This window comes from Rattus norvegicus, chromosome 2, assembly GCF_036323735.1.
Source record: "Rattus norvegicus strain BN/NHsdMcwi chromosome 2, GRCr8, whole genome shotgun sequence".
Lineage (NCBI taxonomy): Eukaryota > Metazoa > Chordata > Mammalia > Rodentia > Muridae > Rattus > Rattus norvegicus.
Genome location: NC_086020.1, coordinates 177,595,802 through 177,608,854, shown reverse-complemented (window position 1 = coordinate 177,608,854; position 13,053 = coordinate 177,595,802). Strand labels below are relative to the sequence as shown.

Genomic DNA, 13,053 nt, shown 5'->3' with positions numbered 1-13,053 from the left:
CAGTCCCTAGAGGCTTGTTGTCAGGGTTCTGAGACCTGTAGGGATGGGTAGGGCTTGAAAAAGATTCTATGGTGTTGAATATGACTGGGTCTGGGGAACCTCTGGGCCAAATGGCCATCAGAGTGCTTCAACCTGTTTTTCTATTTACTGCCGCTCTTATCTCCTGGTTTTAGCTTTTTATCTAGTACCAGACTATGCATGCTCTGTTGTCCTTCATATTCCTTTCTGTGCACATTATTCTGTATACTCTCTTCTGTACACACCCTTCTGTATACTCCCTTCTGTATATTCTCTTCTGTATACTCCCTTCTGTGTACACCTTCTGTATACTCTCTTCTGTATACACCCTTCTGTATACTCCCTTCTGTATATTCTCTTCTGTATACACCCTTCTGTATACTCCCTTCTGTATATTCTCTTCTGTATACTCCTTCTGTATACCCCCTTCTGTGTATACCCTTCTGTATACTCCCTTCTGTATACACCCTTCTGTGCACACCCTTCTGTGTACTCCCTTCTGTATATTCTCTTCTGTATACCCCCTTCTGTATATTCTCTTCTGTATACCCCCTTCTGAATATTCTCTTCTGTATACTCCCTTCTTCTGTATACACCCTTCTGTGTACACCCTTCTATGTACTCCCTTCTGTACACTCCCTCTGTATACTCCCTTCTGTATACTCCCTTTTGTATACACCCTTCTGTGGGCTGAACTGTTCTTATTAGCCTAAGTTGGAAGGAGCACAAAAGTATGAGATGCTGGGTCCTTGCCACAATTTGAAGTTCAGTTCTGAGTTAATTTGCTTTGTGAACTTAGACAAATTGCTTTCCCTCTCTGGGCCTTCTTTCAACACCGCCAGGGTTGTCGTGTGCTTGTCCCTCCTGGAGGTGGTGTAGCCCATTGGAAATTCTCCCCCAAGCAGCAACAGGTCACTCTGTCCTCTGCCCTCAGTGATTATGTTATTCTTCATGGTTGGGGATGCTGAATGTCTTATATTTGGTGGTATTTTTAACTTCTTAGTGGAAAAAGCACTGACATGATAAGAGATTCTGAGTCATTCCATTCCTTGCCTGGCAAGGTTCAGAGCTGGTCCCTCAGGCCCCATTCTGGGTCTGCTCTCAAGTTTGATTTCTGTGGAATCCAGTTCCCATGAAGGGAGTGGCCTCCTCCACAGCTGTCCACTCCTTTTTATCAGGGTGTCTTTGGCCCATCCAGGCACGAGTCTCTGATCCTTCATAAATTTTACTGCAGAAAAGTGAGCTCAAGGAATTTCTGTTCATAGTGCTCATATCTCGCTATGGATACCACCCTGCCCTTTCTCTTTCTGTGCACTTATTGCAGTATATAATGTACAACAATATAAACAAAACACGTTTTAGAAACTTTGGATCAAAGCATGTGTTTTTTAATACATTATACTATGTCTTCAATGTTTTTCTGAAATATATATTTTGAAGTTTTATTTATTTGTTACTTTTAAAAATTTAACTCATCCTTTTTTCATTTGATTTTTTTTTCATTTTTATCTCTGTTTATGGGTGTCCTGTTTACACCTGTGCCTGTGCACCACAGCCAATGCCTACAGAGGCTGGTCAGATGGATTGAGGAGTATGGGAGTTATAGAGGTTTGGGAGCCAACATGTGGGTGCTGGGACTCAAACTGGGTCTTCTGGAAAAGCTGCCGGTGTTCGTGACCACTTAAAACTTGAAGTTTTATTTTTTGTTTTTGTTTCTGAGACACCATCTCACTGTGTAACACTGACTGTCTTGGGATGCTCTATGAAGACCAGGCTGGCTTCTATTCCCCAAGTTCTGGGCTTAAAGGCATGGACCCTGAACTTTTATTTTTAGTAGCTACAGAATAATCAGGCATAGTAATGTTTTGATATATATATTTACATCATATAATGTGAAACACATTTTTTTTCCAGGCCACTGTGTTAGATGGCTTTATCATAATCGACATAGCTAGTCCTCTAGTATTGGAGAGTTCTGGATTCTCAGCATTCTGCTTTAAAAAATATGGATTATATTGAAAAAAACCTTTGGGGATAAAATCTCCTCTGTACCAGTTTCAACCTTGAGGCACCCCTCCTCCCTGAGTGTTAGGGTTACAGGTGTGGGGCCATTCCCAGCACATTGTGATGCTCTGGATTGCTCTGACCGTTTGTCCCAGGGTAAATGAGTCACTAACTCTTCCTTCTACCAGCAGAGCCCAGGACCACTCCGGCAGGGATCCCGGGGAACCCCACACAGGTGAGCTTGCCCCCAGAAAGGGTCAGGGCATGAATTGCCCCAAGTCTGGTTTCAGTGCCCACTGGGCCTCCAGAGATGTGGCCAGTTCCCTGTCCCCAGAAGCCTTAAAGTGCCATCTGCCTGGCTCTGGTGACTACTATTTCATCACCAGGTCTTTGGATACCACTGACAGCTTAGTCTGAGACCAGATTCAATTTATCTTAGCCCTCCCCTGTGGCAGCCTGGTATCATGAAGTATTGGAAAGCGGATTACGGCTGAGGCTGCTTAACAAATTCCTTCACTAATCCAATTTCCCGCCCATCTCTATCTCTTTGCATGGTCCTTAATTCCCTCAACAAGAAGCTGGAGTCTTTGTTCCTCTGCCCCCAAAGCACAAAGAAGGAAGCAGGGGTCTGGGCCTCCCACACAGGGCTATCCAGGGCTGTTCTAGAAGGGATGTCCTCAAGGGGCTATCTTTGTGGAGATTTCTGGTGCTTTCATAGGAAAAGGCAGGTGAATCCTTGCCTCCCAGGCCAGAGAGTTCCAGGTAGGTCCTAGGAGAACTGACACCAGCTGAGACTGGCCGCTCATCCCACTATGTGGGTGAAATCTCTCAGATCTAGAAGCAGAACGTAAGTCCACATGGACTCAGAAATCTGCCCACACATAGCTGGCTAGTGCAAAGTGCAGAAGGGGTGGGAGGACCATTTTCCTGGGAGGCTCCCATGGCACCTGGCAACAGACCTCATGGACAGCTGCTGTGTTTACTGAACACATCCTGTGTGCCTTTGGCAGAGACATGGGTGGAGAGAACTCCACCTGGCCTAGGGGAAGTGAGCACAGAAACAACACCAGTGACAGGCAGGCGATCGATGAAGGCGGGGCACAGAGAGGTTCAGGACACAGAAAGGAGGTGGTGGCTTTGTGGAAGACATGTAGAAGTCCCTGTGAAGTTTGGGCAGGCTAACAGTGAGGGTCATCTCTCCTAGGTCTCTGTTGAAGACTATGACAACCACGAGGATCAGTACGGAAGTTCTACAGAAGCAACGAGTGTCCTCGGTAAGCACTAGTATCTTGGTGTTCCTCTGGCCTGCAGAAAAGCTCTCATGTGGACACTTAGCAGATGATCAAAGGCAACAATCTTCCATTGCTTTATATAAGTCTTTGCAGTACTGGGGACTGAACCTTGGTCCTCATGCATGCTAGGCCGACCTGCCACCAGTGAACTATAGCACCAGCTCACCTTTCATTGTTCCATACACCCATTTGCCATTGTTTGCCAAGATATGATGAGGCCCATGAGAAGAGATGGACAGATCAGGAAGTTAACTTGCAGTCAGTCCACAGCGTGACAGAGTAGACCGTGAGCATCACTGCCGGAGACCAAAATGGAGCGTCTGTGGAAGGAAACCTGTTTGCATAGCTGCACTGGCTCGGCCAAGAGTGTGCGGCCTCTCTTTAGAACTAGGCAGGAAAGGGTCTCAGGAAAGGTAAACAGAACACTCTGGTCAGGAAGGGAGATCTGTGGGGAGTCCTGCAGGAGAAGGGACATGGCCAGTCAGTGGCTTCACTGCCAAGTTGGGAATAGGAAAGAAATGACATCCCGGGGTAGAAATTACTTCTAAATACGTGTTGAAAGCCCCTGAGTCTCCCTGACTTGGTCCTAGTGACCACCACAGAGTCCTAGGAGCCTCTGACTCTCATGAGCCTTCTTCCCGGAGCCAGGGTAAAGGATACCAGAAAAGCTACTCTTGAGAGTGAATGGCCCTTTGGTTGGCTGCAGTGGACATCAACCCCATATGAACCATTGAATGGGGCATTCTCCCGCAGTCACTGAGGGATCAGTCTGTGCAGTGCCTCTTCAGAGTTCTGCTGCCATCCAGAGCTGTGTCTGCTTCTAGTATCTGCTGCCTGACTTTCTTTCCCCCATTCCCTTCCTTCTGTCCTGCCCTCTTCCCTCCCCCTTCCTTCTTTCTATCATTCCTCTCCTCTGCCCACAGCCCCAGTGCAAGGATCCTCGCCTATACCCCTGCCCACATTCCTGGTAGCTGGAGGAAGCCTGGCGTTTGGATTGCTTCTCTGTGTCTTCATCATCTTGAGGTGAGATGGGTCCTGGGTCACTGGGCTGCACTCTTGTGTCTTAGCTTTCAGATGCCCAAGGGGGCGTCGGGACCTAAGGAGCTTCACTCATTCATTTCTTCATTCAACAAGTGAACACATAATACACTGAGTCCTGGGTCAGGTGCTACAGGGGCCAGGGACAGGACAGGAACTGTCTAGTGACAATCCCTGACAAGGAAGAGGGGACATGGGCAGAGCCACAGTAGCACAGCCATGGTGAGGAGGAAGAGGAGGTCCTTGGCAGAGAATTCTAGCTCCTGAGGCCCTCACAGAGGCCCTGAGCTGGCCTGACAACCAACACTCAAAACCACATCAGGCTGTGCTCAGCTCAGGGCTGTTCTTGTTCTGATTCTTCCTTTCGTTCCTTATTTTCAGTGCTGGAGTTTGAACCCAGGGCTAGACAGGACCTCTGGCATTGAGCTATGTCCCTGGCTCCAAATTATGATTTTCCTATGAAAGAATGAAGGAGGAAACTCAGGCTGAAAGAGGTAGTGTGATTACACCTCGTAAGGAGCCCAGGACACAAAGCTTGGTTCATGGGATGGGGCCTTAAGGGTCATGCAGTCAAAATCTTTAATCAACCAATAAGGAAATAGCCCCAGGAGTTGTCCAAGGAGCCAGGGCTGCATGACATGCCCTATAGACCCTAGCCCATGGACCAAGTCTACACAGGCTGAGGTAACCCAACTGGCCCTACTAGGCGCTTAGGTGTGCTAATACAGATCAGTTTGCTTGCCTGTGGCTTAAGCTCAGACACTGGCTACTGCCAGCTCCCACAGCCCCTGAGGGAAGTAAGTGCCTGTGCTAAGAACGTGCCAGCAATTTATTTCCTGCCTGCTGAGATTCTACTTTATTCCGTATAGGGCAGATTTATTAGTAAGAGAGGCCCGTTTGCTTACTTTAGTTTTGTTTTTTTGAGAGTGTCTTAGCATGAAACCCAGGCTGGTCTCAAACTCTTCATCCTTCTGTCTCCACCTCCCACGTATTGGGATTATAGGCAGGTGACACTTGCCTGATAAAACTAGTAATTTCAAGCCAGGCCCAGTGGCGCACGCCTTTGATCCCAGTGCTCATGAAGTAGAGGCAGGCAAATTTCTGAATTGAGGCAAACTTGTCTACAAAGTGAGTTCCAGGGCAGCCAGGGCTACACAGAGAAACCTTGTTGTCTTGAACTCCCCCCGACCCCCCAAATAAAACAAAACAACCTAGTAACTTCAAATAATGAGAACCTCCTCTATTTTTTAAGACTCCCTAGCAAGAAAAGACTATCACTTAGAGACACCATGGAGTCAGGGAGTTAAATGCTGGCTGAGACACAGTGTCTGGGTTGCAAGTGTGGTAGGCGTTTGACATTTTGCCAGTCGGGATAGCATAGTTTTAGAACATTTAGTTTATGTCCTGAGCTAAATACTTTTCTAAATATTTCTCTAGAGATGTTAGAGAAAATGAAAACAACTAAAATATACTACTGACAAAGTTTACCCTTTCTTAGGTGGAGGTAACAACCTACAGGGATCAGTTCTCCTGAAACTGAAAAAAATTCTGTTATTTTTCTGCACATTTTCCTAGAGTGGACTTAAATTATTAGTTGTATACCTACAGCTTAAAACTCATCATAAAGTGTAGTGGCACATGACCATAGTCCCAGCCCTGGGGAGGCTGAGGCAGGAGGATCTCTTGAATTCCAGTCCAGGGTGATCTGCATAGTGAATTCTACAGGGCCACCTAATGAGATCCCGACCCAAACAAACAGATGAAAAGAACCCAAACAAACAGAAACAAAGTCATTTTGAACTAGTTACAATGTTTCGTTCTGGTATTCTTTAAACTGCTGCGGGATGTGATGAATTCCAGTCTGGAATCCGCAGGAACACAGAGTTTAAGGCCAGCAGGAGCTACAGAGTGAGACTCAATCCTCCCCAAATGAAATATGTCACATCGTTTCAGGTTAGTTAATGGTTTTGTGTTGGGCTGTATTCATACCTCTCTAGGGGAGCGTGCTGCCCACAGACTGCAAACTGGACTCATCTATTGGCCACGCCCAGGCCTCTAGGTCCTGCTCATTTTTCTGCGCCCATGCTAGGTGTGAGTATCAACTGGTTTAGTGATGCTCAGAAACAATGTTTCAAAAGGAAAGCTCACTTCTCCTGGAGCTTGGCTCTCCTGTCTTTGTCTCACTTACTGTTCTATTACTGTGACAAAACACCGTGAACAAAACAGTTTATAAAAGAAAGAGTATAACTGGGGGCTTGCTTCCAGTTTCAGAAGCTTAGTCTAGCATACTGGGAAGCCTGGGCAGCAGGAAGGTAAGGCGCTGGCGCTGGAGGTACAACTGGAGCTGAGAACCCCATCTGATTTGCAGAGAGATGGGAGGGGTGCTGAGTATGGTGAGGGTTTTTGAAACCTCAAAGTCCTACAGGAATAAAGCACCCCCTCCCTACAGCAAGGCCACACCTTCTAATCCTTACCAAACAGTTCCACTAACTAGGGAGCAAGCATTCAACCATATGAGCCTATGGGGGCCATCCTCATTCAAACTACCACAGTCCTCCAGTTGTAGAGATCATTTCCATGTGGTGTTTAAAAGAGCAGTAAGAATTGTGCTTTATTACAGGTAATTTGCTAAGTGTCTAGAGCTTAATGAATGCTAGGCAAGTGCTCTAGTACTGAGCTCTCTCTCCAGCCCCTCTGCAGGTGTGTGTGTGTGTGTGTGTGTGTGTGTGTGTGTGTGTGTGTGTGTGTTCTAAACTCTGGGCGGGAGAGATGGCTCGGCAGTTGAGAACACGAACTCTCCTTGCATAGGATCTGAGCGGGTTCTCAGCACCTGCACTGGGTGGCTTATACCACCTGTATGTAACCCTAGCACCAGGGGATCCAATAGCTTCCTCTAGCCTTTCTGGATATCTGTATTTACAAGTATATACCCGCACACAGGCACATATACCTATGACTAAAAATAAAAATAAAACCCCTCTAATCCTACCTTTTTGAAAATATTTTCACTTTGTGAATATTTTCGTGTTCTTTGTAAACTTCACACTCATTAGCAATAGGCTTCTCTTGGAAGTACAGATTCCCAGGGTAACTGTTATCAGGCACTGGAAGATGTTTCGCTTTTAAAAACAGCACTGTGCCGGACATCTTTGTGCTTAAAGTTCTTCCATGTTTATATCATTGTCTTAGTCACTAGTCTATTGCTGTGAAGACGCCGTGAACCACCCCATTTAATTGGAGGGAGGGAGCATGGCATCAGGCATGGCAGGCATGGTGTTGGAGAAGTAGCTCAGAACAACATTCTGATCCTTAGGCAGAAATAGAAACACTGGAACTGGCAGGGGCTTTTAAAACCTCAAATCCCACCCCCAGTGACACACTTCCTCCAGTAGGCCACACCCCCTAATCCTTCTAATCCTTTCAAATAATACTACTCCCTGGTGACTAAGCATTCAAATATATGAGTCTGGGGGGGTGGGGGAGTGGTTCTTATTCAAACCACCACAGCCATTTTAAGGGTATATTCTCAAACATGAATGAATTCCTGGGCCCCAGTGTCTGAATGCTTTGCAGTCCATGGTGTAGCAGCGTGTCCTCAATCCTTTCAGGGAGAATTCCACTCAGCAAATGAGCACACTCCCCTTTGCAACTACTGGGCTCTCTTCCTGCAGCCAAATAGCATTCTGCAGATTGTTTACGTTGCTTGAATAACAGGCCAAGAGCCAACAGCAGATTCAGAGCCAGCTATCAATCACTTATCATGGCAAGAACAGGAATAGTCTGCTGGTTTCGAGCCCCCAAAATGCCCAAATCTTGTTTATGACACTGGCTCTCCCTCCCCCACCCTAGCCCTTCCTTAGGTATGGTCACCTTAATCACTGTGGAGTCAGTATGCAGCAAATCAGCCATGGAGATGGAAGTCATAGGGAAGAGAGGAGGCCCTGGTTCAGCACGCCTTGCCGAGGGCCCCTTGGGAAGGAGCCCCCCACCTCCATCACACTTTTGCAGATCTGTATCTGCGGCTCAGCTTTCTTCTAGCTGTCAGGTGACTCTTGTGGTTATTGAGCCTGGCCCGGGGCCCAGACATCCCACGGAGGAGGCTGCGATGAAGGCGATGCCTATCTCCTTCCTGCTACCACTGACTTTCCTGTCAGATGAGTCACCACATGCCCAGTGCTGCCCCCGTCTCTCCCTGCTGGGGTGGGGTGGGCGGGTGGAGGTGTCCGGAGACCTGAGGATGGTAGTACTGGATCTGGAGCACAGGATTGAGTGATGCTAAGGACCACACGGCCTGTCCTCTGCTGCTCATTGCGGGCTCTGTGAATGACCTGCCTCCTGCCAGCCTTAGTTAGACGGAGTTCCATGTTTCTTCCCTACTGAAGGAGTACTCTCCTCTTTTTTTTTCTTGTTTTCCTTTCTTTTTTTTCTTTTTTTTTTTTTTACGTGAATAGATAGAGACCTGATGGTGTGAGCCCAATAGGTAGCCCCTGTCCCAGGGCAGATTGAGGGCATGTCAGGTGACTTTTGAAGTGCATAAAGGAACACTTCCATTGCTCTCCCTTTGTAAATGAAGTCAGTAAGATATGTTCTGGAGGTAGTTTTGAAACTCACCAGCTCTTCAGGGCGTTGTGGGAGCTCTGGTGATGATGTGGGAGGCAGACAGTATTTCTGTAAGCAGAACCTAGGCACACCTAACCAAAAGAGGCTGCTGCTGCTAGGGTTTTTCATTATGCCTCTGACCTGGGCGGAGGCTAAGGTCTGTGTGTTTGTTTTTGTGTGTTTGTATAAAGACTCAAGAAGAAATGGAAGTCACAGGCTGAGAAGGAAAGCAAGACGACTTCTCCCCCACCGTATCCCTTGGGACCGCTGAAGCCGACCTTCCTCCTGGTTCCTCTCCTCACCCCATCAGGGTCCCATAACAGCTCTGGGACTGACAACACCGGAAGCCACAGCTGCCTGGGTGTCAGGGACCCACAGTGCCCTAATGACAACAGCAACAGAGACTACTTATTCCCCAGATAATTGTCTGGAGGGTACCTGGCAGCTGGCACGCAAGTTTCTCACTGCCGGCCCCGTCCACCAGGGCTGGGGGCGGGGTGGGCGGGGCTGCAGCTTCACGATCCCACAGGAGCCTTGCAAAGGTTCTGAGTGGGAGAAGACTGGTGTGCTGCACGGGCTTCGAAAGAAGGGGCTGTGAGGAGCACGAGCCATCATGAAGAGAGCCTGTGATGACTCTGAATAGAGACGCCCGCCCATCAGCTACACACCTGATGGTGGCTCTCAAGCTATCCTCTCAGGAAGCCTCTGGGAGGGGCGACAAAGGCTGCCCCAGTTGCCTAGCTCTGGCTCACTGGCCCAAGCTGCCTTTTAGCTTGAACTCCTAAAATCCAAGCACCTTGGCCATTCTCTTCCTAGGCCACCGAGGCCGCGGGGAAGCTTGGTTCTACTTTCCTTCTCAACACCTGGAGAAGCAGCTGCCCGGTGGTGGTGACTAACGTATCAGGGCCTGATGGCTTATGAGGAATGACAATTAATTCCTCATAAGCAGTTTTTAAATGTGAATAGTAATCCTAGGCACTGCTGACTTGAGGTTTTATTTTCTTCAATCTCAGGACTTCAGGAGAGAAGCAGAGCAGAAGTAGAGAGAGGATGGGTGTCCATTGTCCGTGTGGTACTTGAGGGGGATACAGCCTGGAAAACACGTTTCCTGTCCCCCTACTCTCCCAGAAGAGGTAGGGGGTGGCGCCTCTTCCAGGGCAGAGAGTATAACTACTTTACCTGGCCTTGCCCATACTGGTTTCAACTGGACTTGAGCTACTAGGAAAAATGACATTCATGCAAAAAGAAAACTTTAACTAGCAAGAATGCACTTCCACTTTGGTTTCTAGAGGACTGTTGCTCCTCTTGAGACGCTGGAAGAGGCCGCTCACTGTACCCTGGTGTATGAGCCCTCACCCCCCACCCCAGGGTAAGTGCAGTAACTTTAGTCTAAACACCGAGTCAGGTAAAAATCGAGGAAAAAACAACCCTGTTTCCTGTAACAGAAAAGCCTTTGGTTTCGTTTTGTATTTTGATTTTTTTTTTGTCTTAAAAAGTGTAAAAATAGTCTGTCCATACTCTGCTTCAGGGAATGACCTGTGAATACTCCCCAGGCGTGGGCAGGAAGGGTGTCTGCTTCCTGCTACACCTCACTGCCACCTCGGCCTTCCTTGCTTTACATTCAACTGAGTTGCCTCAGCTGCTTTCCCCTGGGGCGCTGAAAAAGCCAGTGATGTTGGTGGTCACCGAGAAGACCACAGAGCCACAGAGTAATGCTGTGATTGAAGCGAGTTACGCAACCACAGCACCCCACATTTGCTGTATTATAGAACTATGCTAGGAGCTTGCCTTTTCACAAAATACCACCACCACGAGACGTGGCAGAGCTCGGAAGCTGTCACCTTGTGCCATCTGCTTGCCAGCTCCAAGGGGCCACTGACTTAAGCAGTTATTTTCTTTGTGGGCTTTGTTCATTTCAGGGCCTGTTGCTGTCTTAGAAAAAGCTCTGTCGGTTGACAAAAACATCAGACAGGTAGTCATGTTTATTTATTTTTTTTCCTTCTTTGCTAAGTCTTTGGGACTCAAGGGTAGTAAAAAATGCTGTGAAAAGGGAAACATTAGAAACAGCGATCTTCGGGGAATAGGTGACTGTGCCCACGCACTGTTCTTCAGTCCCTCACGTGGCTCTGCCCGAGTGCTGTTCCAAGCCAGGCAGAGCAGGCTGGCGGAAGATTGAAATCCAGATAGTTCGTTATCTCTGAGAGCTAAATAGCTTTGATCTCCAAGCTGTTATTGCTTTCACTATTGTAACAGGATAGCCTCCCCCCCCCATGTCAAAAGGATGCTTTTCCCTTTTGACTTTTTATAAGCTAAGTCAGTGAAGTCTGTTTCATCTGAGCTCCAGCTTCGTTCAGTTCGCACAGGTGTATGCCCTCAGCTGCTTCGGGCCTCAGATCTGTGCTAGTTGAATGGTTGTCCCATCCTTGGGTCATCCTTACCAGAGTTTCTGCAGCCCACAGGTCTGCCTTGTCAACAGTACCACTTAACACCAGCATTCAGTGCCCAGGCAGCCAGATGTGGAGGGTTTACCCAGAGATGATTTAAACATGACCTTAAACGTGTATGGTAGAACGAGGGGAACCCATACCAGCTCAGGTTCTAAAGAGATCTTTGATTCTTCTGGCATTAGTGAAATAGCTTTAAACTATTTCAAGGAAGAAGCCTTGGCCACACCCACGACATTTGGTGACAATCCTTTCTCTCCATGAGCCTTGTCTTTACACCTTCTCACCTGGCTGAAAGCTCACACTGAATCTTTCCTATGTCCCTGGTGTCTTGGGAGAAAGGAAACTGGTATGGGCTTCACTGCTGGAATTGGCTTGGAGCCAGCGTGTGGCGCAGCGCCTGGCAGGGTGGGCCAGGCTTAGTTATGGTGTGCTGGTTTAAGGAATGCCTGGCTTGCCTGGTTGCTTGGGTTCTGAGCTGCAGAGTTTCCTAGCAGTTCTTTATGGCTGACCTAGTTGGGGAAGATTCCCACACTCAACTGCAGGTGGAGGTGGTGAGAAAGCTGTTTTCATTTGGAGAGGCAGGATCAGCCCAAGAAGCTTTCAGTGGGAGAGCCTACAGTGAGGCTGTACCTCACTGTGGGAGGAGGCAGGCCAGCTGGCTCAGGTCCTGGGACTGGCACTGGGGAGGGTCTGCCAAAGGTCCCTCCAGCCTGTAGTCCTAGCATAGTCGGGTGCCAGTTCCAGGAAGTTTCTATGGCAACCTTAGTGCTCATTAAGGAACATTGTCAGTTTTGTGAACATATGCTCAGATGGAGATCTTGTTTTCAGAGAAAGGACTGGTACAGTGTGTAACAAGCTGGAGCAGACAGAGAGACTTTTTGGCAAGAGATCACATCCGTTAAGCAGAATACCTCAGTGCTACATGTTTTTGTCTTTGAGACAATGTTTTTAAGGTTTTTATGCTCTGTTACCTGTAAGCTGATACCTAAAACTTTCTGCAAAGTCAGGGTTTTTCAATGCCTTTTTTTTTTTTTTGCCATTGTTTGCTTTAAAGTGAAGATTGTAACTGTTTGAAATAAATAATTTCTAAAACTGCATTTGAGATGTACTTCTGTGTTGGGAACCTTTTCATGAGAAGGGAAACCTTCTGTGATTATCAAGGAGTGAAGAATGAGGATGGTTAACTAATTAATTAGGACTGCTTTTGAGGGCACAGCAGCTCGGTCCTCTAAGCTGACACTAGGAAGGCAGAGGCACAAGGATTTCTGCACCTTTGAGGCTAGTGAGGCCTTGTATTTCATTTATGCCACCCCCACAGACAGACAAACAGACACACACACACAGACACACACAGACACACACAGACACACAGACACAGACACAGACACACACACACACACACACACACACCCTATAAAACACGATACACACTAAACCTGGGAGTAGCAATTTCTCAAAAGGTTTTAGTTAATGAACGTTTTCCCCCAACCAAGGCCTGGGACTTCTAGAAGGAAGCTCATGTGTCTGTCATGTTTACATTGTTCAGCATTACCAGATCGTAGGCATGTTGGAAAGAGAAAGAAGGCCCACTACTTAGGTATCCACTGGATGGTGGAGGTGATGATGGACCCTGAGAGCCATCCTGAATCTTCTTG

At 47.6% G+C, this 13,053-nt stretch overlaps 1 protein-coding gene across 5 annotated transcripts in view; it reads left to right on the top strand.

Moving 5' to 3' along the window:
* The window catches only part of Il6r (interleukin 6 receptor), a 64,686-nt gene that overhangs the window by 37,851 nt on the left and 13,782 nt on the right, over nt 1-13,053 (top strand). For 3 of the 5 annotated variants that reach the window (XR_010063582.1, XM_006232588.5, XM_006232587.5), the window contains exons 7-9: nt 2,211-2,257; nt 3,227-3,296; nt 4,238-4,337. Coding sequence is in view for 4 of the 5 variants with exons in the window: in XM_006232588.5 (XP_006232650.1) it covers nt 2,211-2,257; nt 3,227-3,296; nt 4,238-4,337 (217 nt within the window). In the remaining variant the exon portion in view is untranslated. Of the gene's footprint in view, nt 1-2,210; nt 2,258-3,226; nt 3,297-4,237; nt 4,338-9,142; nt 12,496-13,053 lie in introns of those variants that run through there. The other 2 variants (XM_008761127.4, NM_017020.3) reach the window with 2 other exon arrangements.